The sequence below is a fragment of the Cetorhinus maximus genome, chromosome 7 (genome assembly GCF_964194155.1).
Source record: "Cetorhinus maximus chromosome 7, sCetMax3.hap1.1, whole genome shotgun sequence".
Taxonomy (NCBI): Eukaryota; Metazoa; Chordata; class Chondrichthyes; order Lamniformes; family Cetorhinidae; genus Cetorhinus; species Cetorhinus maximus.
Window position 1 is genome coordinate 65,895,650 of NC_135885.1, and position 25,766 is coordinate 65,921,415.

At 43.3% G+C, this 25,766-nt stretch overlaps 1 protein-coding gene across 2 annotated transcripts in view; it reads right to left on the reverse strand.

Annotated features, from left to right (window-relative positions):
* nms (neuromedin S) overlaps positions 1-25,043 on the reverse strand; it is a 40,848-nt gene extending 15,805 nt beyond the window's left edge. The window contains exons 1-7 of one of the 2 annotated variants that reach the window (XM_078544875.1): positions 24,901-25,043; positions 18,704-18,759; positions 18,519-18,569; positions 12,574-12,633; positions 12,395-12,424; positions 12,253-12,300; positions 11,741-11,815 (exon numbers count right to left, since the gene is read on the reverse strand). In XM_078544875.1, coding sequence (XP_078401001.1) covers positions 11,741-11,815; positions 12,253-12,300; positions 12,395-12,424; positions 12,574-12,633; positions 18,519-18,569; positions 18,704-18,759; positions 24,901-25,027 — 447 coding nt within the window. In that variant the 5' untranslated portion in view covers positions 25,028-25,043. The remainder of the gene's footprint in view (positions 1-11,740; positions 11,816-12,252; positions 12,301-12,394; positions 12,425-12,573; positions 12,634-18,518; positions 18,570-18,703; positions 18,760-24,900) is intronic. The other variant, XM_078544876.1, reaches the window with a different exon arrangement.
* Between the last annotated feature and the right edge of the window lie 723 nt (positions 25,044-25,766).

The window sequence follows — 25,766 nt, forward strand, 5'->3', positions numbered from 1 at the left end:
GGCAGCATCTCTCCCCCAATTGGCCTAATGATGAGCCTAATTGGCTACCCACAAGTGTTGAGTGCTTAGCCTCTGCCAGACTCAACCTTCCTCCAGCACGGTTGCTTGGAGGTGGGAATGCATTGGGTAGCCGACCCAACATGTTCTTCTCTGATTTTGCTCCTGATTCCACCTCCTACCCCACCTCTGCAGGACTGGGAAAATTCAGCCCATAGGGAAATGAGGAGGTTTAGGGAAATAATTTCAATGCTTAGAGCTGAAGGCAGGGCCGCCAATGATGAGGTAAAGACGGAGCACAAGAGCCACAATTGGAGGAACATCAAGTTTTCAAAAAAATGGTAGGGCTGCAAAAGGTTACAGAGATGGGGTGGGGTGGGGAGGGGGGGTGGTGTGGTGAGGGGTGTGGGTGAGGTTCTGGATGGTTTGGAACACAGGGATGAGAATTTTAAATTTGAGGTATCACTGAACCAGGAGCCAATGTAGGTCAACAATCATGGGGGAGATGGGTGAATGGGACTTGAATTCACTGCATGAGAAGCTTGGAAACATTTTTGAGGGGGAGTAATGTTGCAAGAAAAGCAAGTCTTTCCTTTCCTTTTAACTGGAAGTGCAGGAAGACAGCAATTGATACTTCTTAATACTTGATAAACAGTGCAGAGAGCCAATTTGACAGTTGAGAAAGGAAACCAAACTAAGATCAGAAAACATACTGAAGTTGTAGATAAGAGGAGAGAGATCAGGACCTGATCCTATATGCTGGGAGGTATTGGCATTGCAAATTGTACCAGGATGCAACTCTAGCAACCTGTTTGTGGCAACACCTCCTGTGGGCTGCTGTGCAACACCACAATGACCAGTGGCTAAGGCAACAGACACCAACACTGAAAACAAGAAACTGCAATGACACTCGGTAGCTTCTTCTGCAGCACTTGTGACAGAACCTGCCTCTCATGAATTGGCCTCTTTAGCCATCAGTAAAGGTATGCCATTTGAAGGCACCTCATCTGAAATGGATTTGTTTGCTGGGGTCCATCATCTTTTGTAGATGGAAGGATGCCAGAATGGAACTGAACAGTTCATACTGCGGTTAAATAATTGCTCCTCAGAACTTATCTTGTAATGTAATTTTTTTTTAAATTATAAAATATTGAACCAGTCCTTAGTTGTACATTTGTAATCCACTATATTGAATTAAATTGTGAAGTTAACTGTCATAATGTAAACCCTACAACTTATCATTTTGATTACACCAGAATTATGAGTTAACGTTCTATTGTAATGCTTGTCATAACATCATTTTCTTTGATTTTTTATATTTAAATATAGAGATAAGATCACAATGTGAATAGATGGCTATATGAAAAAGTTTGTTTCAGTCATATCGCTAAACCCACTCCATATGCAGTGATTGGATTTAGTTCCCATTAAAACTTCAAAAATGTACATGCAAAAGTTAATTTTACTTAATTACCCATTATACTTGCTGAAAACCAATGAAGTAAGATCTATATCTCAGCTGTAGTGATGATCATTAATCATTTGTAACATTATGTTTGGGCTCCATATCATGTGGATTTTTTTTTAAAAGAGCAGGATCCTACCTAACAGTCAGCCTGATTGACAGGCTTAGCTTCTTGGCAGGCAGAGAACACTCCAGAGAAGCAGCCATCAGCTGCTAGAAAGCGTGCACAGATGGGGGTCCAAACCCTGACCCCAGGGGTGTCCAGCCCTTATAGGTGGGGTGGGGAGTCTGAACCATGATTGCAGGTCGAGGCTGGTCCCCAACCTTGGGAAGTGATCAGATTTTCCCTAAAGGGATCTTTGTTTAGGGGTGGGTGTTGATCCAAGGCAAAAATGAAAACTTGGGAGGTAGGGGGCAAGCACACCTGCAACTCTTGTCCCACAAGCAGTGCTGTAAAGCTGTCCTCGCCTTCCTTCAGCTGCTGGGTTTCCTGAGGCCTAGGAAACTCGGTCAGTCAGGGTTAAATTTGCAATGCTGGTTAAATGTTCCCAGCCTCATTAACATATCTAAATTACCAACTTGTCTCCTGGGAGTGGATTGGCTGCTTGCTCCGTGACCTGACTTGGTTAAACTCAGTGGACATGTTGGAAGCAGGTTGTGGTCAGGTTTGAGATTTAACATCTCACTGTTGGGTGCCCCAACGCACCCTCACTGGGGGTTAGAATTAATCCTGCAGAGTCTAAAATAAGAAGTTTAAGTTAGAATAACTAAATCAATGTCATATCATGTTCAGAAAGCAAAAACAATGATGGGATTAAAAGTGTTGGATAAAAGGCAGAGAGAAAAGTAAACTAAAAATTATGGAATTTATTTTGAAAAAAGCAAAAATAATTAAAATCTGCTAGAATGAGAATCCACATTTGTAAAACCTATGTTTCAGTGCCAGGGACATTGTTGATAGTGGTTAAAACTTAGCATGCTGTTAAAATTCACTTCCACTTGAATGGGCAAGCTATAAATTTTACTGATATGTTTAGTTGCTATCTAATGGGCAAGTACTGCAACTTCATACCTTTCCATGTGTTTCAATTTTGAGTCTCTTGGCCAGATACTGATATAGCAAAGTTGTGGAGAAGTAGGACATTTTAGACAACAATTCCTGATTTTCATGGCCTGAATTTTCAGCTTGGCGGGCAAGCGCGATCGGTGGGCCCGAGACCGGTTGGGAAACGGACCGCCAATCGGCCCCTGCCTGCGATTTCACATTGGCTTGCTAATTAACAGCTAGTCAGCATGAGATGTGTGTTGAAATGCTCAGCGCTGCCGGGGTGGGGGGGCGGGAGGAGGGTGGGCAATGGCGTTTCTGTGGGCATGGGCGAGTGCTGAGAGAAAGCTCCATGAAGGCAGAGTTCTGCCTCAGGGAGCAGGCCCAAAAACCATGAAATAAAGGAAATCAGGAAAAAAAAAACCAAGCATCACAATCAGTCACCTGAACATAAAGATGATAAAAATGCTGTCCATAGATTTTTATTTTATGTAATAATAAAAACCTCTTCCCACCCTTGGGTGAGGTTTCATGAAAACTGCAAAGTCCGCCTGGCAGTTTCGCCCTTCTGCCAACCGTAAGGTTGGACTGACCACGAAAAACAGAGTCAATTGCTCCATTAATGGGCTTAATTGCCCCCTTAATTGTCGGCTGTGCTTCCGACTTTTGCACGCGGCTGCTGACTGAAATATCGTGTGAGCGCGGGATGATGTTGGGACGCTTGCCTGATGCCATCTTGCGCAATTTTACGCCAGATTGGGTCAGGCGCGCGCCTGCCCAATCTCCGTAAAATTTTGCCCTGTGTTTAACTGCATATGTGGAACCTCTGGAAGTTGCTGTTCAATTTACTTTCTTTAAAAAACACTGATAGCTTCATTGTTATTTTTCCACACAAAATCTAGGCTAATAACTAGTCATTTAGGGTGAAATTTAATGCCACCCCCACACCCCCCATGACAAATTTGGTGCAGGGTGCATTTAATCAGGCAGGAGGATGGTGATGGGGCGGGTTGATGTTGGGGGGTGGTGGTGGGGGGAGACCCTGCCATCTTCTCACCTCCACCCTGATTCAGCCTGTGGTGGGAAAGCCCGTGGAGGGCCTTTTGCCCTGCCGCCAATTGAGACCCTTAAGTGGGCCTCATCCTGCTGCCACTGGCATTAACCCAGTGGTGGGCGAGAGGTGGAGGGCTTGCCATGTGGGAAACACAACAAGCAAACCCTGTCGGAATTGCTTGCGGCCTCCTGGGGTTGTGGTGGTGGTGGGGATGGGGGTGTTGGTGGTGGAAGGGGTTTGTCCCATTCGTCCCTTGTTCAAAGGCACTCAGTGTCTGAATGAGGAACCCAGCATTGTGAAAGGGGGGCCCACTGAGAACCACTCTCTTCCCTTGCTGACGACCACCCTGCTCCCCCCTCCCCTGCGACCCCCACTCCGTGGCCCCCCCACCCCTACCCCGCCAATTGGCCCCCCTCCCCCACTGCTGCCATCGCTCACCTGTGGCCTGGGACCTAGCAACGATACTAGGCCTCAGGTGGGTGTCATCTCAGCAGCAGCCACCACCTCCTAGTGGCATTGCCGTTCAATAGGACTGACAGCTCTCGGCGGGCAGGACTTCTGCCTCCCGAGGTCCTGGATCCTGGGGAAGGCCCACCGCTGTCCAGTTAAGTGCCTGAGTGGCACTTTATACAGCTGGCCTTCCCTAAGAGAGACAATGTGGGCTCTTGCCAGCTCCCCAGTCAGTGGGTGAGATCCCTGTCACTTCCATTAAATATCACCCTAAGTGTTGCTATTGGTATATGAGCAACCTGGCAATGCATAAATTCACCTACTTTGCAAGAACAGAGATTTCCCATGAAAGATGATTCATTAGAATTTGAAGTTCTCTGAGCATGTGATATGCAGGTTTTTTCTTTAGAATTGCCTGACCAACTCATTTGTGGTATTTAAATCTTATTTTGGCTCTTCATCTATCCTATTGGCTGACATTTACACAAAAATGTCATATTCAAAGGCCCATTATTCTTTAAGCTTTCTTCTCAACTTTCCTCCTGTTTTGTCATGTATAGAATTTGCAGCACAGAAACAGACCAATTGGCCAATCTGGTCTGTGTCTCAGTGCTTATGGTCCCTGTGAACCTCCTCTCACCCTACCTTATTTAACCCTATCTGCATATCCGTTTAAATGTTTTTTTTTTAAAACTGTCACATTCTGGTTAAGAGAAATTTCAGAAAACATTTGGACAAGTTTATGGTCTTGCATCTACTGTACACAGCTATGACTTTGCAGATTCAGTAGAAATGAAAAAAAACCTACACCTGGGCCAACATAAAATACAGGATTGCTGCTTGTGGATCCAACCCTTCCCCCCCAGGAATTTGTCAGGGCGCAGGAAATTCGTATGATTTTTAAAATGTAAAATTGTGTTATGGCAGCCTGTAAGGGATATTTCACTAGAAAAGGTATTTCACTAGGCGATGTTCTCTATCAGCAGTCATACCTGAACTTTATACTAATAAGTTTCACTTCAAATAAAAACAGAAAATGCTGGAAAAACTCAGCAGGTCTGACAGCATCTGTGGAGAGAGAAACAGAGTTAACATTTCGAGTCCATATGACTCTTCTTCAGACTGTTGAAAACTACTGTTTCCGTCAGTCAGTCAACTTTGTATCAATACCTCCATTGCCCCTTTTATTCAATGGTTTTTGACTCTGCTGACAAGTCTTTGATATGGGCCAGAAGCTTACTTATGTCGGGCGGGCTGGGCAGGGGCGGGCGCAGAGTCGATCGCCACCCGCAATCGGCTGCGTGCCGCCGTATTACGTGGGCGGGCTGATTAAGGCCCGCCCAGTGTGAGGCACAGCAGGTAGAGTGCTACTTGTGCGGGTGGGGGAGGAGGAAGAGTCAGGGCCTGTGCTATTTCGCGCATGCATGCAAAAGAGCACAGCAATCTCCGAGGCAAGGAGCTGCCTCAGGGAGATTAAGTTGCTTAAAAAATTTTGTTACCAATAAAGTACAAAATTATTTAAACATTTCCCCTCATGTGACAGGAAACATTTTATCATTTAATTAATAAAAGCTTTAGGAAACCTCATCTCGCCTGTGGATGAGGTTTCCTAAAAAACGCAAAGGCCGCTTGGGCTCTTTGCCTGTCCACCAACCTTAAGGGTTGGACGGGCAGCATTGCAAACAACTTTAATTGGCCTTTTAATGGCCTTAATAGGCTGTTGACAGTTCAGTGGGCGTGCAGCCGCCTCCAGCATGCGCCCGCCAAGCGAAAGATTTAAATGACATATGATGACGTTGGGATGCATACCCGACGTCATTCTCGCGTCATTTTGCATGTCAGTGTGTTGGGCCGGCCCCCGCAAGCCGACGGCAATATTCTGGCCGTGGTATTTAATCAAATACCTTTCAGAAGTCCAAGTATACCACATCAACTACATTACTGTCATCAACCTTCTTTGTTACCTCAAAGAACTCAATCAGTTTAATTAAATGCAATTTGCCTTTAACTATCTATGCTGGCTTTTCTTAATTAATCCACGTTTATCAAGTGATTGTTTATTTTGTCCCGGATTATTATTTCTAAAAGCTTCCCCACCACTGAGGGTAAACTGATTGCCCTATAGTTGCTGGGCTTATCCTTGTGCCCTTTTTTTGAACAAGGCTGTAACATTAGCAATTCTCTGGACCTCAGGCCTGTATCTAAGGAGGATTGGAAGATTATAGCCAATGTCTCCACAATTTTCACCTTTACTTCCCTCAGTATTATGGGTGCATCTCACAGTCCTGGTGACTCAACTACTTTAAGTACAGCCAGCCTTTCTAATACTTCACCTTTATCAATTTTTACAAACATACAAATTAGAAGCAGGAGTAGGCCACTTGGCTATTTGAGCCTGCTCCGCCATTCAATAAGATCATGGCTGATCTGATTATAACCTCTCGCTTATCCCTGATAACCTTTTACCCGCTTGTTTATCAAGAATCTATCTACCTCTGCCTTAAAAATTTTCAAGGACTCTGCTTCCACTGCCTTTTCAGGAAGAGAGTTCCAGAGATTTACTACCCTCTGAGAGAAAAAAATTTCTCCTCATCTGTCTTGCACTCAGAATGAGATACCCAGCATTCCCCTACAGTTAGCCAGAGCAGCTTGACCATCACTCAGGGGTGAGTGCTAACCACCCTGAAAAACCCCTCTTTAAAGGGCACTTAATCAGGAGTTGGACAGGCAAAGTTCTGAAACCAATGGCTTTGCTTGTGCCTGATCACCAGCAGAGGAAAATTAATAATTCTAACCCTGAATAGATTTCCTCACAAGTTGAATTTCGAATCTTCCCAGGTCACAGGCAGAAAGGGAATGGCTGATCATCAGGAACAATAAAAGACTTAGGAAGGTAGTGCAGGAGTCCCCTGTGGTCATCCGCCTCTCTAACAGATATACCGCTTTAGATACTGTTGGGGAGGATGGCCTCTCAGGGGAAAGCAGCAACAGCCAAGTTCACGGCACCGTGGGTGGCTCTGCTGCTCAAAGGGACGGGAGGAAAACAAGTGGCAGGGCTATAGTGATAGGGGATTCAATAGTTAGGGGCACAGACAGACGCTTCTGTGGCCGCAAATGTGAATCAAGGATGGTATGTTGCCTCCTTGGTGCCAGGGTCCAGGATCTCAGAGTGGCTGCAGGACATTCTGGGGAGGGAAGGTAAGCAGCCAGTGGTTGTGGTACACATTGGTACCAACGACATAGGTAAACTAAGGGATGAGTACCTGCAAGCTCAGTACAGGAAGTTAGGAGATAAATTAAAATGCAGGACCTCAAATGTAGTAATCTCAGGATTACTCCCAGTTCCACATGCTAGTGAGAGCAGGAATAAGAGGTTAGACCAAATGAACACGTGACTGGAGAGATGGTGTAGCCGGGAGGGATTCAGATTCTTGAGGCACTGGGACCAGTTCTAGGGAAGGCGGGACCTGTACAAACCGGACGGACTGCACCCAGGCAGAGTTGGGACCAGTGTCCTTGCGAGGGCTTTTGCTAGTTCTGTTGGGGAGTATTTAAACTAGTGTGGTAGGGGGATGGGATTCCAGGAGTAGGATCAGATAGGTCAGATTCAGATCAGAAAAATGGAGGTAGAACATTAGCTAGGGATGTTGTGATAGACATGGAGTTACAGGAGAGGCAAAGTTTAAAAAGTGTCCAGCAAGGGAAATTGACGGAGTTAAACTGTTTATACTTCAATGCAAGGAGTATTACAAACAAGGTAGATGAGTTAAGGGCACAGGTAGACATATGACAGCAGGATGTCATTGCTATAATGGAGACCTAGCTAAAGGAGGGACAAAACTGGCAGCTTTATATCCCTGGTTATAGAATCTTCAGACACAATGGAGTAGGAGATAAAAAAAGAGGTTGGGGGGGTGGGGGTTGGGGGGTGGGGGGGGTGGGGGGTGGTGGGGGTGGCGGTAGCACTAATGGTTAAAGAATCAATTCCAGTTGTGCGGAGGGACAATATACTAAATGGGTCAACAAACGAGGCTTTATGGATTGAGCTTAGAAATAAAAAACGGGCAGTCACACTACTGGGAGTATACTACAGACCCCCAAATAGTGAAAGGGAGTTAGAAGAACAAATATGTAGGCAAATTTCTGCTTGTAAGAACAAGAGGGCAATAATAGTAGGAGACTTCAACTAATATCAACTGGGATTCAAACAATATAAGGGGCACTGAGGGAGAAAAATTCATGCAGTGTGTCCAGGAAAATTTTTTCAACCAATTAGTGACAAACCCAATGAGAGGAGATGCAATTCTAGACCTAGTCTTGGGGAATGAAGAAGGGCAAGTGGGTGAAGTGACAGTTGTCGACCATATCGGGGACAGTGATCACAATTCAGTTAGATTTAGCATTACCATGGAAAAGGACAGGGATAAGGCAGGAGTAAAAATCTTGAACTGGGGGAAGGCAAATTTTGCAGAAATGAGAAGGGACTTGGCTGAGGTGTTCTGGACAGCACTGCTGGAGGATAAAACAGTGGGAAGCACTAAAAAGTGAGATCTTAATTGTACAAAGTAGACATGCCCCTACAAAAATAAGAGTGGTACTGCCAAATCTAGATCCCCCGGTTGTCTAGTGGAATACAGGAGAAGATCAAACAGAAAAAGAAAGCGTACGATAGGCACAAAGAACTAAGCACTGCAGATAGCCTAGACGAATATAGGAAGTGCAGGGACGAAGTAAAAAAGGAAATAAGGAAATCAAAGAGAGGGCATGAAAAAAGATTAGCAAGTAAAGTTAAAGATAACCCAAAGATGTTTTACCAATACATTAATGCTAAAAGGCTAGTTAAGGAAAAAGTGGGACCTATCAGAGATGAAGATGGAAACTTGTGTGTAGATGCAGAGGCTGTGGGAAGTGTTTTGAATGAATATTTTGTCTCTGTGTTTACAAAGGAAAGGGAGGATGTATATATAGTAGTCCAGGAGGAACATTGCGAGATATTGGACGGGATAGTCATAAAGAGAGAGGAAGTACTTGAAGGGTTGAAATCCCTGAAAGTTGATAATTCACCAGGGTCAGCTGGATTGTTTCCGAGGCTGCTGAAGGAAGTCAGGGAGGAGATAGCAGATGCTCTGAGGATGATTTTCCAATCTTCACTAGATACAGGGGAGGTACCAGAGGACTGGAGAAATGCAAACGTAGTTCCATTGTTTAAAAAGGGATCAAAGGAAATACCAAACAATTATAGGCCAGTTAGTCTTACATCGGTGGCGAGCAAATTAGCAGAATCAATCCTGAGAGATAGGATTAACTGTCATGTGGAAAGGCATGGACTAGTCAGGGATGGTCAGCATGGATTTGTTAAAGGAAGGTCTTGCCTCATAAATTTGATTGAATTCTTTGAGGTAGTGACAAGAAGGGTTGATGAAGGTAGTGCAGTGGATGTTGTGTACATGGATTTTAGCAGGGCATTTGACAAGGTCCCACATGGCAGATTGGTCAGGAAAGTAAAAGCCCATGGGATTCAGGGTAATGTGGCAAACTGGATAAAAGATTGGCTTTGTAACAGGAAACAAAGAGTAATGGTCGATGGATGCCCTTGCGAATGGAAAGTTGTCTCAAGTGGTGTTCCACAGGGCTCGGTGTTGGGACCCTTGCTGTTTGTGTTATATATTAACGATTTGGAAATTTGCAGATGACACAAAGATTGGCCGAGTAGTGGATAGTGTAGAGGATAGCCATAATCTCCAAAACGATATAGATGGGTTGGTGGAGTGGGCAGTAAAGTGGCAGATGGATTTTAACATAGAGAAGTGTGAGGTCATACATTTAGGGAGGTCAAACAGTTACAGGAATTACACAATAAATGGGAATATACTAAGAGGGGTAGATGAAGTGAGAGATCTTGGCATACAAGTACACAGGTCCCTGAAGGCAGTAGTTCAAGTAGACAAGGTTGTAAAGAAGGCATATGGAATGCTCTCCTTCATTGGCAGAGGTATAGAATATAAAAGTAAGGTTATAATGTTGGTATTGTATAAAACACTGGTGAGGCCACAACTGGAGTATTGTGTGCAGTTCTGGTCACCACATTACAGGAAGGACGTAATAGCTCTGGAGAGAGTGAAGAGGAGGTTTATAAGAATGTTGCCAGGGTTAGAAAAGTGTAGCTACAAGGAGAGATTGGATAGGTTGGGGTTATTTTCCTTAGAACAAAGAAAGCTGAGAGGTGACTTGATTGAGGTGTACAAAATAATGAGGGGAATAGATAGAGTGAACAGGATAAAATTGTTTCCCTTGGTGGAGAATTCTAGAACCAGGGGACATAGATTCAAGATAAGTGGCAGAAGGTGTAGGGGGGACATGAGGAAGAACTTTTTAATGCAGAGGATAGTGGGTGTCTGGAATTCGCTGCCCAAGTTGGTGGTAGAGGCAGAAACTCTAAACTCTTTTAAAAAGTACCTGGATTTGCACCTTAAGCTGCAGGGCTATGGGCCGGGTGCAGGAAGGTGGGATTAGAAAGGGCACCTGGGTGTCCTTGGGCTGGCATGGACAAGATGGACCGAATGGCCTCATTCTGTGCTGTAACTTTTCTATGGTTCTATGGTCACCTAAACATTCCACATCCCAGGAAAGTACAGTGTCCTTGCTAATACACCAACCAGGTTTAAACCTCAAAAAGAAAATGCAGCAGAGAACTGCCATTGCCCCTGCTAACTGTGTGTCGGACGTGCCAGTGTGAATGAGATAATGCATGCATATTTCTTTACTTCCTATCCTTCCTTCATAAGACAACAGATATGAAAAGAAATACCAGCTAATATGGCAGTTTTGCAGGAACTGGCACCTTGTTAACTCTGAAGAGACCCTATTGACCCCCCGGTGGGCTGCAGAGAACAAGTTCAAAGGGATCAATACAAAGGCCATCTACATTTCATAAGCCAGACCTGGCCAACCAGTGCTGTTTCATCTGCTAGGACAAAGGACCGCACAACCTCTCTTTAAGACTTAATGGTTGGAACACTAACAATCTCAGGGACCCATACAAAGGGATACACATCCTTTGTCAAAGTCAAAGTGGAGAGGTATGACTCACGTGACATGACCCCATCTACCTAGCAGCAGAACAGAAAAGGGGCTCTGTCCAGGTTTGAATGCCTGGCCCCCATCTATACTCTTTCTGCTAGACCTTTAGTACCATCACCTACAAGACTGATTCATCTCTGCATGCCTATCTCATCGTGGAAGTCAGCTCTACTGGAAAAGTAAATTATTCAACATCAGTTCAGCCTGCCAATCTCTGTGAAGGAATACACGATTAAACTTTGATTCTGGACCCTGGACTCACGTGAAACCATAATTCTTCAGTTCATGGTCTTTGTCCTGTAAATCTTTCTTTCTCTATCCCACTTTATTGTATGAGCGCACAGGAGGCTACGTAGTGACCACTCTCCTATGTTTTGTGTGTGCGCAAATAAGCTAACCCCCTGAGTTCATCCTATCTTGAGTTTGCGGTGGGGTTATTTATAGAAAATTAGATCATGCCAAAACTTGAGGGGTTGGGAAACATGCCAGCGCTTATAAAAGGGGAAGCAAATCAAAGCACCTTTCTGTTTATGGACAGTGGTGACAGTAGAAATCAGGGCTGTTTAAATTAAAGCCACTCCTGTCGTTAAACACATGTGTAATAATGAGAACAATTTAAAAAAAGATAATGGAAGGAAAAATTGCATACTGAATTGCGAGATCTGTCCATCCTTCTTTCAGAAAGCTTTGGAGCAAGATGCAGCAATGGGTGCACAGCAGACAACTACAACAAAAAGACATGATGAACGTCAGATAGCATTAAGAGAATGGAAACATTTTCAAACACTCCAGGCCTGGTGCATTTTTTGTTAGACAATAAACTGCTGAACAGATTTGTCCCATTGACAGATTCCTTAAAGTTGGCATCAAAGGCAGCACAATTATTTCAAAGCTTAATCTCAGTCTTAGTAATTACACATTTTTAACTTTAAACTATTAGAAAAAAATGTCTGTTTTTAAACTTTTATGAACTAATTGGTTCTTTTGTTACGGATTCAGAAAATATTTATTTAGAATTGGCAATTGAAGTAGGACTGAGAAGTGAAATCATTTAAATCCTTCTGGAAAAACATTTATGATAACATGAAAACACAGATATCTGAGCACTAACAAAACATTTTAACATGTTGGGATAGTTTCCTGTGAACTGAAAATACTTACTGCATTTTTCAGATGTGATGTTGGCGTTTTGGAGTAATGAAATAAAAACTGTATCAGAGAAAAACAGGACTTCACTCATGTACAATGAGACAAACTAATTTCACAATTTTAATCTTTAAGTAAAATAATAAAAAATACTCACTCTTTTATACATATCCACACTATCATCACCCTAGAATGGGTGTAATGATACAACATTTGGTAAGTTGATTTGTAATGGTAACAAAAATTGATTTTTAAAATTAAAATAAAAGGAAACCATCCAAATTTGAAGAGAAATATGTGTAAAATAACTTCCATAGATTAATGTCAATTACTTGCCTCAGTTCTTGGCACATATTGAAGGATGTCATTGCAAAAGTCCACAACAAATTTACTGAGCTGAAATGCAAATATTTCATATATATTAATTAGCATGAACATAGTATTATGGTAGTTCTTTTGTTTTAATATTGTTTTGGTTTTGCTCATTTCCTTTTACCCAAAATGGTTGGCCATTTGGACATTGGAATTATCCAGTTCAAGCATCACTGCCATTCAACATTGAGGAATTTAAATTGGCATTGAATGTCTGGTGGAACAGATCACCTCAATATCCTTTTCTCCTTCTATTTCAAGATGAAGTTTCCTGCTAATCCAAGATGTTCTTTCTGGTAGTTAAATGTTTGCATTTTGGGGATCCAATTACAGCATCATATTTAGAGAAAAGCCTTATTTACTCTATCCCATTATACCTTAAGTTTATTCTCAGACAAGCACTGCCCACTGATCTCGTGTGAACTTTTAAATTTATCACACAAGCTACCTCTAAGTAACATTGTTAAATTAATGCTAATTCTGAGGAGTTACTTTTGCTGATCAGAAACTGGGATGCGGTTGTACTGCTAAACCCATTTTACCTTGGTTCTTTCAGTCAAAAGAGAAAGACCTTGGGCAGAATTTTAATGAAACCATAAGACTTGTAGCAGCAGTTGGGGGTGGGGGGGTGGTGTTAGTGTACAGGGGCTGGTGGTGGCAGTGGATTGGGAACCCATTTCTCAGAGGTGGGGTTTGCCAGGGCTGTTTAATTCAGCCATGGCATTAGAATCCTGCTCCTGAGTTTTCCGATCAGAGAGCCAGCATGATGATGACCTGCAATGGTCAATGGAAGGATTTCTACCTAAAGGGACCCTTACATGGGCATCATTTCTCCAGGGTTCAGAAAGTAGGACATATGGTCTTGATGTCGCAACTTATCCCATTCTGATAAAATGCTGGGCCTTGTTCCAGGAAGCTGCAGATGGTAGCAGTGAAATGCTGTGAAATCCTAAGCCTGCTGAGGCACTGCTGCTCTGATAAGTTGGCAAAGCTGATCTTCTGCCTGTGCTTGAGATATTTTCTCCTTTGAGCTGGAGCTCTGTGTCCCTCTACACTGTCCTGTGGAGCAGCATGTGGCTGTGGAGAAGGCAGTTGGTGCTGCTGGTGTTGCTCCTGCTGCTCCCAGTTTTGTTGCTGATGCAGCTCCGCTCCTCTTGTCCAAGGTGGAGCTACATAAGCTGCTCCCATGCTGCAATGAAGACTGAAAGCAAGAAAGTGCAGATCAAAATGGACAAAGTCCACAATAGTTGAAATGTCTTCCAGTTGGAAAGTTGGAAATCACCTTTAAAGTTGTGAAAGCACATCCTCAGGACAGGTTGTGTGAGCACAAGCCTTTTCCTCAGGTAAGGAAGCAGGTATTCCGTGTACCACTTCACTCTTTAAAGGCTTTCCAGGTGGTTAAAGCCAGAATGTTGGGTTCAAAGTTTGCATTAATTGTTTTTTTATACATATCTGAATTAAAGACCTTGCATCTTCACTGGTGTTTCCTGCACCCTCCAAATGTGCCCCTGTAATAGCTAGAAGCTAGTGGGATCATGTTGGGTTTCTGACATGCCGGCATTTTTTTTGAGATTTAAACCCTTGCCCACAAGCAAAATTGCACCTGCCCTTGCCAGTTAAAATGTTGTCTTTTGATCCAAGTAGTCAGGCTCACTTCAAACCCAGGTTAAATGCTAAAGGACAATATAATAACCCAATATGCAATGCCATACGTTGAAATAATATTCAGAACTAAGATTTTAACCCAAGACCTCTGAAACCTTATAATGATTTGATGTTAACATTTTCAGGAACTGTCCTCCTAATGGCTCAGTGAGTAAGTGCACCACTTATTGCACTAGTGACATTGGATGAAGTTCGATTCCATATCAGTGTTGAATTAACTGATTTCAGCCAGCACATCAGCAGGGCTTAGTTACCCCAGACTAGGTGCAAAAAAAAGTGTGTCAATCAGTGTTCCTCTTTACCTCTGGAGGAAAAAGAGGAGGGTAACAGGAACAAGGAGGGGAATTTCAACGAGAAAAGGAGGAACGTGTATGTCAATGCTCAGCTTCATGGAAATATTGACCACCCCAGACATTTTTGACCCTTTCAGAGAAACAGCTTCATTGAGGTATGAGGTTCATTTAGGATATAGTGAGGGAGATCAGTGTTCTCCTGAGTCTCATTGCACAGCTGACACCACTATCCCTGTTACTCTGAAAATTACTATTGCATTAAACATTTTTTGCTTCCAGAAGCTTTTGGGAGACCACAGAGGATATGGCTAATATCTGCTGGTCAAGGAACCTTTGTTGCATTGAACAAGTCATAGATACACTGCTTGCAAAGTACAATGCCTTCTTACTGGGCATCAAAGAGCTGTGAGCTTTTACAGGAAAGTAGGAATTCTCTCATCCTAATGGTCATTCATGAAGTGTGATCAAAGACAGTGAAAGTCAGAAGAATGTTTGACCATGTTTTTGTCAAAAGAGAAACAAGATTTGTTGTTGCCAAAATTAAAAATGAAAAACTAAAAGCTACTCCGGATGCTGTAAATCCAAAACAAAAACAGAATTACCTGGAAAAACTCAGCAGGTCTGGCAGCATCGGCAGAGAAGAAATCAGTTAACGTTTCGAGCCTTCATGGCCCTTCGGCAGAACTGAAGCATAGTTAGAAGAAGGGAGAAATATAAATTGGTTTAAGGTGGGTGGCGGGGGGGTGGGGGGGGGGGGTGGAGAGGGGGAGAGAGAGACATTGAGGGTGTGGTGATTGTGGAGATGAGCAGGTAATCAAAAGATGTCACAGACAAAAGGGTCAAAGAGGTGTTGAAGGTGGTGATATTTGTCTGAGAAAAGTGCTAATTAAGAATGGAAGACAGGATATTCAAAGTACAGCTCTAGTGGGGGTGGGGTGGAAAGACTAACAAGGTTTTAATTTAGATTTAAAAATAATGGAAATAGGTGGGGAAAGAAGAATCTATATAAATTATTGAAAAAAAAGCGGGGGGGGTGGGGGGGGGGAAGAAACGGGGTGGGGACGGGGGGAGGGGGAGTTTAAGATCTAAAGTTGTTGAATTCAATATTCAGCCCGGAAGGCTGTAAAGTGCCTAGTCGGAAGATGAGGTGCTGTTCCTCCAGTTTGCGTTGGGCTTCACTGGAACAATGCAGCAAGCCAAGGACAGACATGTGGGCAAGAGAACAGGGTGGAGTGTTAAAATGGCAAGCGACAGGGAGGTTTGGGTCTTTCTTGCGGACAGACCGCAGGTGTTCCGCAAAACGGTCGCCCAGTTTGCGTTTGGTCTCTCCAATGTAGAGGAGACCGCATTGGGAGCAACGAATGCAGTAGACTAAGTTAGGGGAAATGCAAGTGAAATGCTGCTTCACTTGAAAGGAGTGTTTGGGCCCTTGGACGGTGAGGAGAAAGGAAGTGAAGGGGCAGGTGTTGCATCTTCTGCGTGGGCATGGGGAGGTGCCATAAGTGGGGGTTGAGGAGTAGGGGGTGATGGAGGAGTGGACCAGGGTGTCCCGGAGGGAATGATCCCTACGGAATGCCGTCAGAGGGGGTGAAGGGAAGATGTGTTTGGTGGTGGCATCATGCTGGAGTTGGCGGAAATGGCGGAGGATGATCCTTTGAATGCGGAGGACCTCATCTCCTCTGGAGATCTTCCTCCCACAGCTTCCAACTTGATAGTCGCCCAACCTCGGACGGCCCGCTTCTACCTCCTACCCAAAATCCACAAACAGAACTGTCCTGGCAGACCGATCGTGTCAGCCTGTTCCTGCCCCACGGAACTCATTTCTCGTTATCTTGACTCCCTTCTCTCTCCCCTTGTCCAGTCCCTTCCCACCTACATCCGTGATTCCTCTGACACCTTACGTCACATCAACAATTTCCAGTTCCCTGGCCCCAACCGCTTCCTCTTCACCATGGATGTCCAATCCCTCTACACCTCCATCCCCCACCAGGATGGTCTGAGGGCCCTTAGCTTCTTCCTTGAACAGAGGCCCCAACAATCCCCATCCACCACTACTCTCCTCCGTCTGGCTGAACTTGTTCTCACACTGAACAATTTCTCCTTTAACTCCTCTCACTTCCTCCAAATAAAAGGTGTGGCTATGGGTACCCGCATGGGCCCCAGCTATGCCTGTCTCTTTATGGGGTATGTGGAACATTCCTTGTTCCAGTCCTACTCCGGCCCCCTCCCACAACTCTTTCTCCGGTACATCGATGATTACTTCGGTGCTGCTTCATGCTCTCGTCGGGACCTGGAAAAATTTATTAATTTTGCTTCCAATCTCCACCCCTCCATCATCTTCACATGGTCCATCTCTGACACTTCTCTTCCCTTCCTTGACCTCTCTGTCTCAATTTCTGATGATAGACTGTCCACCAATATCCATTACAAGCCTACCGACTCCCACAGCTACCTCGACTACAGCTCCTCACATCCCGCTTCTTGTAAAGACTCCATCCCATTCTCTCAGTTCCTTCGCCTCCGTCGCATCTGTTCTGATGACGCTACCTTCAAAAACAGCTCCTCTGACATGTCCTCCTTCCTTAACCGAGGTTTTCCATCCACGGTCGTTGACAGGGCCCTCAACCGTGTCCGGCCCATATCCCGCGCATCCTCCCTCACGCCTTCTCCTCCTTCCTAGAAACATGATAGGGTCCCCCTTGTCCTCACTTATCACCCCACCAGCCTCCGCATTCAAAGGATCATCCTCCGCCATTTCTGCCAACTCCAGCATGATGCCACCACCAAACACATCTTCCCTTCACCCCCCCTGACGGCATTCCGTAGGGATCATTCCCTCCGGGACACCCTGGTCCATTCCTCCATCACCCCCTACTCCTCAACCCCCACTTATGGCACCTCCCCATGCCCACGCAGAAGATGCAACACCTGCCCCTTCACTTCCTTTCTCCTCACCGTCCAAGGGCCCAAACACTCCTTTCAAGTGAAGCAGCATTTCACTTGCATTTCCCCTAACTTAGTCTACTGCATTCGTTGCTCCCAATGCGGTCTCCTCTACATTGGAGAGACCAAACGCAAACTGGGCGACCGTTTTGCGGAACACCTGCGGTCTGTCCGCAAGAAAGACCCAAACCTCCCTGTTGCTTGCCATTTTAACACTCCACCCTGTTCTCTTGCCCACATGTCTGTCCTTGGCTTGCTGCATTGTTCCAGTGAAGCCCAACGCAAACTGGAGGAACAGCACCTCATCTTCCGACTAGGCACTTTACAGCCTTCCGGGCTGAATATTGAATTCAACAACTTTAGATCTTAAACTCCCCCTCCCCCCGTCCCCACCCCGTTTCTTCCCCCCCCCACCCCCCCCGCTTTTTTTTCAATAATTTATATAGATTCTTCTTTCCCCACCTATTTCCATTATTTTTAAATCTAAACTAAAACCTTGTTAGTCTTTCCACCCCACCCCCACTAGAGCTGTACTTTGAATATCCTGTCTTCCATTCTTAATTAGCACTTTTCTCAGACAAATATCACCACCTTCAACACCTCTTTGACCCTTTTGTCTGTGACATCTTTTGATTACCTGCTCATCTCCACAATCACCACACCCTCAATGTCTCTCTCTCCCCCTCTCCCCCCCCCCCCACCGCCACCCACCTTAAACCAATTTATATTTCTCCCTTCTTCTAACTATGCTTCAGTTCTGCCGAAGGGCCATGAAGGCTCGAAACGTTAACTGATTTCTTCTCCGCCGATGCTGCCAGACCTGCTGAGTTTTTCCAGGTAATTCTGTTTTTGTTGTTGCCAGCCTTGTACTAACAATAAGAAACAAAAAGCCTTTATTTTATTGCAATTAAAATATCTCCAAGAAATAATTCATCAGTCAGGTTACAGTTAAATACATTAGTTTCTCATCTATCTCTACAAGGAAGAAAAGAAAAATTCTTATTTTACCTGAGGGTGCATCTGCAGTGCTCTCCAGTGAGTGAAGCACAAAGCCAAATTCTATAGCGGAGAAAACAAGGTCACAAGTACATATAAATTATGTTGCACATCCCTCAAGAATGTAATTTATTGTTAAAGTTAGATCATGGCAACTGTAATAGCCAGCAAACATTTATTTAAGTCATTAATATTACCTCTGCACTGTTATTGTCCCATTCTTCAAAATAGTCTTGAAAGTGATGTGGAGAACCTGCCAAAGGAACAAATAAGTGTGGCAAATGCAAGTGGCCAAAGAACACACATTAAATATAACTATAACATTAATACATAGGAGCATGACAAGTGGATGGGGAAATAGGGTGTAACCAGTTAGCAAACAAAAACATTAGAGATAAGATTTAGTTCATTTTTGTTCAGCACCATTTGTGACTTCTCAGATATTGAAGCAGTCATGTCCAGATGCAGCAAGACCTGGACAATATCCAGGCTTGGGCTGACAAGAGGCAAGTAACATTTGTGCCACACAAGTGTCAGGCAATGACCATCTCCAACAAGAGAGAATCCAACCATCACCCCTTGATGTTCAATGGCATTACCATCTCTGAATCCCACACTATCAACATCCTGGGGGCTATCATTGGCCAGAAACTGAACTGGACTAGCCATATAAATACTGTGGCTACAAGAGCAGATCAGAGGCTAGGAATCCTGCAATGAGTATCTCACCTCCTGACACCCCTAAGCCTGTCCACCATCTACAAGGCACAAGTCAGGAATGTGATGGAATAGTCCCCACTTGCCTGGATGAGTGCAGCTCCCACAGCACTCAAGAAGCTTGACACCATCCAGGACAAAGCAGTCCGCTTGATTGGCACCCCATCCACGAACATTCGCTCCCTCCACCACTGACCCACAGTGGCAGAAGTGTGTACCATCTATAAGATGCACTGCAGGAATTCACCAAGGCTCCTTTGACAACACCTTCCAAACCCACGACCACTACCATCTAGAAGGACAAGGGCAGCAGATAGATGGGAACCGCCACCACCTGGAAGTTCCCCTCCAAGCCACTCACCATCCTGACTTGGAAATATATCGCCGTTCCTTCACTGTCGCCGGGTCAAAATCCTGGAACTCCCCCTCTAACTGTACTGTAGTGTACCTACACTATATGGACTGCAGCAGTTCAAGAAGGCAGCTCACCACTACCTTCTCAAGGGCAACTAGGGATGGGCAATAAGTGCTGGCCCAGCCAGTGAAGCCCATATCCTGTGAATGAATAAAAAAAAACAAGCAGTTTCTATATCAATTTTTCAGCAGTATTCAGGTGGATGAGACCAAGAAATGTGACAACGTGTCATACTTGGATTCCCATCTACTTCAGCTTTCACCCTAAAAGGAAAGACACATTTCAATGAAATGATAACAAAGCAGGATATTACACATCCCATGTTCTGTTGTTACTACTAAATTTATTGTGTGTGCCAATCACACCTTTATAAATGGGTGCCTAGCATTGCTAGGCATTACAGAACATATAGAAGTGAATTCAAAACATCTAGCAGGCATTCACAAAAAGTTTGTTTCTCAGTGATTTTGGTCAATACCTGAACTTATGCTGTATCCTCTGCAAACATCCTTCTTTTAAAAATAGACTCTGGTCAGATCTGCAGTCCCAAACTCTTCAGCAGGACAATGTATCCTGACCCTTTGGCCAGCTATGTGATCTGCTTCATGTCCCAGCACTGCCTGGTCATTCATGCTCTGTGCATCAATCCTCTCATCTTGCACATGCCCTTATGTCCCTTGGATGAATATCTCCAGATTGGAAGGGAGACCATGACTCTGTGTGCTTGTGTGTGTGTGTGGTGAAGTGCTGTCAGGACCAATGCCAGAAGAACCTGATACTTCTTCCCCCTTTGTTTCTTCCACAGGGGGACATCCAGAGGATGAAGAACAGTGGAATGCCATGCTAAAGGGCAGATTCAGATAGCACTTTCAGTCGAAGGAGTGACATGAAGGTTTCATGCTACTGTTTGCTGCCAGTTAATGCAGAATGAGAAAGAAGAGAACACCATTGTGAACCTCCACCTGACATCTACCCTTCTACTTTCCCCTCTCTGCCTTCTTCTATCATTTTCCTTTTTAGGAGCTCCAACATTTGGTAGAGGGTGAGAGGATACAAATTTGGAAGCCCATCATCTGTTACCAATCTCTGTTTGCTGTTATAGGAAGAGCAAACTTAGATAGCAGCTTTCATGTCGTCAGGATAGCAATTCAAGCAATTCAAAATTTGCAGAGAGTTTACACATAACAAGGTTCTGCAAACAGCAATGGCATAATAGTCATCTAATTCATGTTTCTGGTAATGGTAGAGGTCTAAAAGTCTAATAAAACAGGGAGCTGCACATTCATTCTGCTTCAAAAATGTGCCGCCTGCCATATTGGATCAGAATACTCTTGGCATCCAGTGCATTTACAAGGAACAACAAAAAGGAGATAGTGATGTAATGGTAATGTCACAGGGCTAGTAATCCAGAGACCCACGCTACGATTCTTGGGACAAAGGTTCAAATCCCACCACAGCAGCTGATGGAATTTAAATTCAATTAATAACCTGAAATTGAAAAGCTAGTCTCTGTAATGGTGACCAGGAAACTGTTGTTAATTATTGTAAAAAGCCATCTGGTCCACTAATGTCCTTTATGGAAGGAAATCTTCTGTCCTTACCTGGTCAGGCTTACATGTGACTCCAGACCCACTGCAATGTGCTTGACTCTTAACCGCCCTCTGCAATGACCTAGCAAGCCACTCAGTTTAAGGGAAATTAAGGATGGGCAACAAATGCTGGCCTTGCCAGAGATGCCCACATCCAATAAAAGAATAAATATGGATCCTGCACTTTTCGCAGGACACTTGAGAAATTGATCTTCACATCATCTGACTTGTCACATGAATAAATCACGATGCTAATAGGCAACAAGGGCCCTGCAGGAAGTCTATTTAAAGTGCTCATCCTCTCTGTACAACTAAGTTACAGGTTTGTTCTCCTTGGCTACTGATTAACTTCTTGGCCCTTTTTTGCCTTTGTTCCTGCATTCAACAACTGAATTCTGACTTCTGTTAGCAACTTTGTGCTGGTACTGGGCTGCTTTGTCTGCCTTAAAATAGCATTATTGCAGTCAAGGACTGGTCTAGTTGATCCACCTTTTGGGCAGATGAAGTGAAGAAGTGAAGATGGCAGGAAAGAGCCAGTACAGCCTGGGGAAGAGGGAGGACTAGAGCACTTCATAGGATGCCATGCCCACAATGAGTCTTCAGGGAAGACTTTGCACCTAGGTGACATTGAGGTATGAAATGTGTGAAGTCTTCACTTCACCAAGGAGGCTATCACCTGTTGCAGCCAGAACTCAAGCCTCAACAAGGGCATTAACAGTACTGGCAATGACTCACCAAGGCTCTGTAAATAAGGAGGGACTTCTACATTACATACCCAATAGGCAGAGCAAAGCAGGATGGGAGATCACTAGGCTATAAACACATAGCAGGCTTCCCTAGGATAAAACTGCCATTGAATGCTTCCACACTGCATGGCATGCTTCCCATCCCAGCCTTGAAATCTTTTTCACTGGAAATAGATTCCATTCCTTGAATGTCCAGACTGTTTATGACCACCTTAATAATTGCAGTGAGATCATTGAACCTCTTCTGGCATTGCAGTATGTCCTGGGTTCAAAGTTCTTGACAATCACATGCTCTGTGATCTCTTTGTATTCCCAGCACAGCTGATGACTGGACCTGCCTCCTATCAGCAAAGTATGCCCATCATTCTGTGTGTTGCCTAAACCATGGGCTCCAAGGTGCAATCCAAGAACCTTGTAACTGCCTCGGTGCTTCAGGGATCTCCCTAATTCCATAAGTACTTTCCTGCAGTGTGCAGTCAGAATGCACTTCCCTTTTAAGAGGTGCTGGATGCATTTAAGTGATGTGATAGATACCCAATATTTGACACCCTTTCCCAACATGCCCTTTAAAGGGGTGCTGTTAATGGAAAGTGTGTGCTTAAAATGATCAAGTAGCATGAATCAGAAAAGATCAATCATTATTGTCGATAGGAATAGGGGCAGGCATCTCCAATAAGGCAGCACCCACTCAGTACTTCACTAAATTGTCAGCCTAGATTACACGCGCAAATTTTGGATAGCTCCTGAATTCACAACCTTCTGACTCAGAGACAAGTACAACAAAGTTGACCAACATTTGACCAAAGTTGATACTAAATGAGCTATCTTGCCTTAGGAAAATAGCGTTAAATTAGCCTCAGTAACCATGACTTGCAATAAAGCCCAGCAGGGTGAATTTCCACAGAGTTTTTTCTGTTCGTCCACTGCAACATGGAAAAACTGTAGAAATCCTGGAAAAAAAGAGGTAAATACATTTTGATCCCATGACCATTTGCTTTCCAATGAGCTCCATATTTTAATGGCTCCATCAGCAGGAGTATATTTTTCTCATTTGATAACTTTAATGTAAAGCTAGATATGAGTGTAAAGTAGCGAAGACTGCTTTATACTCAAACCTATACTTTAATTAATTAAGATAATTGAGGAAAATGATTGACCATTTATATCAACTGATGTCACATTAACTTCATCCACAGTGACTCAGAAACTGCTGTAATGGTGCAAATTATTGAAAAACTCACCAGGCAATTGGTGGACACAATTATTTTTCCAAGGGGCAGGGTCTCAGTTATTACAATGCACTTGTAATTTCCTTGTTTGTATCCTATTCAGTCAAATATACCTTTGGCAAATACTGCTCCATTTATGTACAATTTACATGCCCTATTACTTGTGCCCAAATGTAAAATATAGCAATGGCGTTAATGAAATGTGAGTAGTCCGGTCGTCTGTGTAATTGATAGGTCAATGAAAAATGTTTGTGGAAAATAGCAGCCTGAATCAAACCTGAGAAGAAAGAAAAACTTACATTTTTCTAACTTCATGACCAGTCGACATCCCAAATTTCTTTACAGCTAATGGAGTGCTTTCAAAGTGTAGTCAATGTAAAAAACACAGCAGCTAATTTGCACACAGCAAGCTCCCACAAACAGCAATGTGATAATAGCCAGATCAGCTGTTTTTGTTATGTTGATTGAGGGATAAATATTGGCCAGGACATTGGGAATAACTTGCCTGATCTTTCTGGAAATAGTACCATGGAATGTTTTACATCCACTGGAGAGAGCAGATGGTGCCTCAGTTTAACGTCTCATATGAAGGACGGACTTTGAGATTACATTGTGACAAAATGGGTAAGAATGTTAATACCCTGGTCTAGAGTATGTCTCAGTGGTGTCAACTTATATTTTGGTCTTCTGTTAAAACAGCAGAAAGCATCATTTCAGATGTATGTATTTGCCCATAAACAACTAATACTGTCCAGCCTGGAGAGAGCAATATAAATATTGCTTATGCATTATTATTGACACTATGATGTTTATTACCTAATAGTTATGAAATTAAAAGAGCTTATGAAAATATATTTAACATTTTTATATGTCTTAGGATCCAGTCAGCTTTAAAATAGTAAGAATTTATTTAAAATGATTGAGAGATCAGATCAATTACTAGCATTACACACCCTAAGAGTAGATGCAGTTTGTTTTAACTCCAATATAGTTTTGATGGCTAACAAAGCATGAGTCTAATATACAAACATTGTTGCAATCATTTCTATCTGAACGGTAATGTCCATGATTATCGATTCATAAGGAATCCACAAATTAAGCCAGCTTTGCAAAAAAAACACAGAATTATCTGACTGTGTTTTAGACTTTGCATGTCAAATACCTTTAACGGGACCAGATCAGAAAAATAATATCATACAGAATCATAAATGATAAAGCTCCGAAAGAGGTCATTCGGCCCATCGTTTCTGCCCATGTATGATGAAGAAACAGTATATTCAAACTTTAAACAAAATCTAATTTTAGCCACAAAATAGCTAGTCCAAAAATACCCAACTCTATCATTATTGCATGACTATCATGGATTTAAACCTTCCAAAGTAGATATTGTTGTAATGATATTCCTAACATGTTTACACACATTAAGGATTGTGTTTCCACTGAACAACGAAGCTAGTCTAAAGTGACAAAGTTACACACAATCACACAAGTGTAAAATAAAAGCTCAGATAATTGAAAATGTAACAGATTATTCAGACACAATTTTAATTGACATACAGCCAAAAGATGGCGATTTCCTTTGTGAAATAAGTTTAACTTTATTATGAAACATTTGTATCTTAAGACCATTGAAAACAGGGTGGTCCATATTTTTTGTGCACTTTTATGAAATTAATTGTATCTTTAAAACTTACGCACCTGAGCTTAAAGGCAAAGTACACAGGCAGCACAAAACCAGGAAAAGATGCATTTGAGCGCTGCTCCTCATGTTGGTGATTTTGCCTGATGGTCGCAGGATTACCTTATTGGAGCCACAGTTCAGCATGATATTATACACAGTGGCGCAATGAATCTGGAAACTCACCGACCAGATGTGAGAAATCCTCAATTTATAGCATTTTGGTTCCTGTATGCAAAGCTGTCCAATCAGCACTCGGCGGGTATCCCAGCCGCCACGTAAATGTCACACGGCTTTCTTATTTATAAGGCAATCTGCCCGTTGATCCATCAGCACGCTTCAAACATTATTTAAAAAGTTAATAAGGTTAGTAAAAACTTCTTCTTTACGACACAGAAGGGAATTTAATCAAATGTCACACAAAACTACAGCTTCGAGTCACAGGAATTTTGTATATAAATGTTTCTTACTACATTTCCTCTCGTTTTGAAAAGTCAATGTATTTCCATTCTACTCTCGCAAAGAGACATCGTGGATGAGCAACGGACAGAGTGATAATTTTAACTTGAACCTCCAAAATGTTAATACCGGATAAAATTAGCTTAAAACTAAATACAACATATTTTCAGCACCTCATCTTCCGACTAGGCACTTTACAGCCTTCCGGACTTAATATTGAGTTCAACAATCTCAGATCATGAACTCTCTCCTCCATCCCTTTCCCATCCCCCTTTTTCCAATAATTTATAATTTAAAAAAAAAAATATTTTCCTTTCCCCACCTATTTTAAAATTTATTTCGATCTATTGTTTTATCTCCACCGTTTAGCCCATTTGGATCCCTTCCTCCCACCCCACCCCCACTAGGGCCATCTGCCACTAGATTG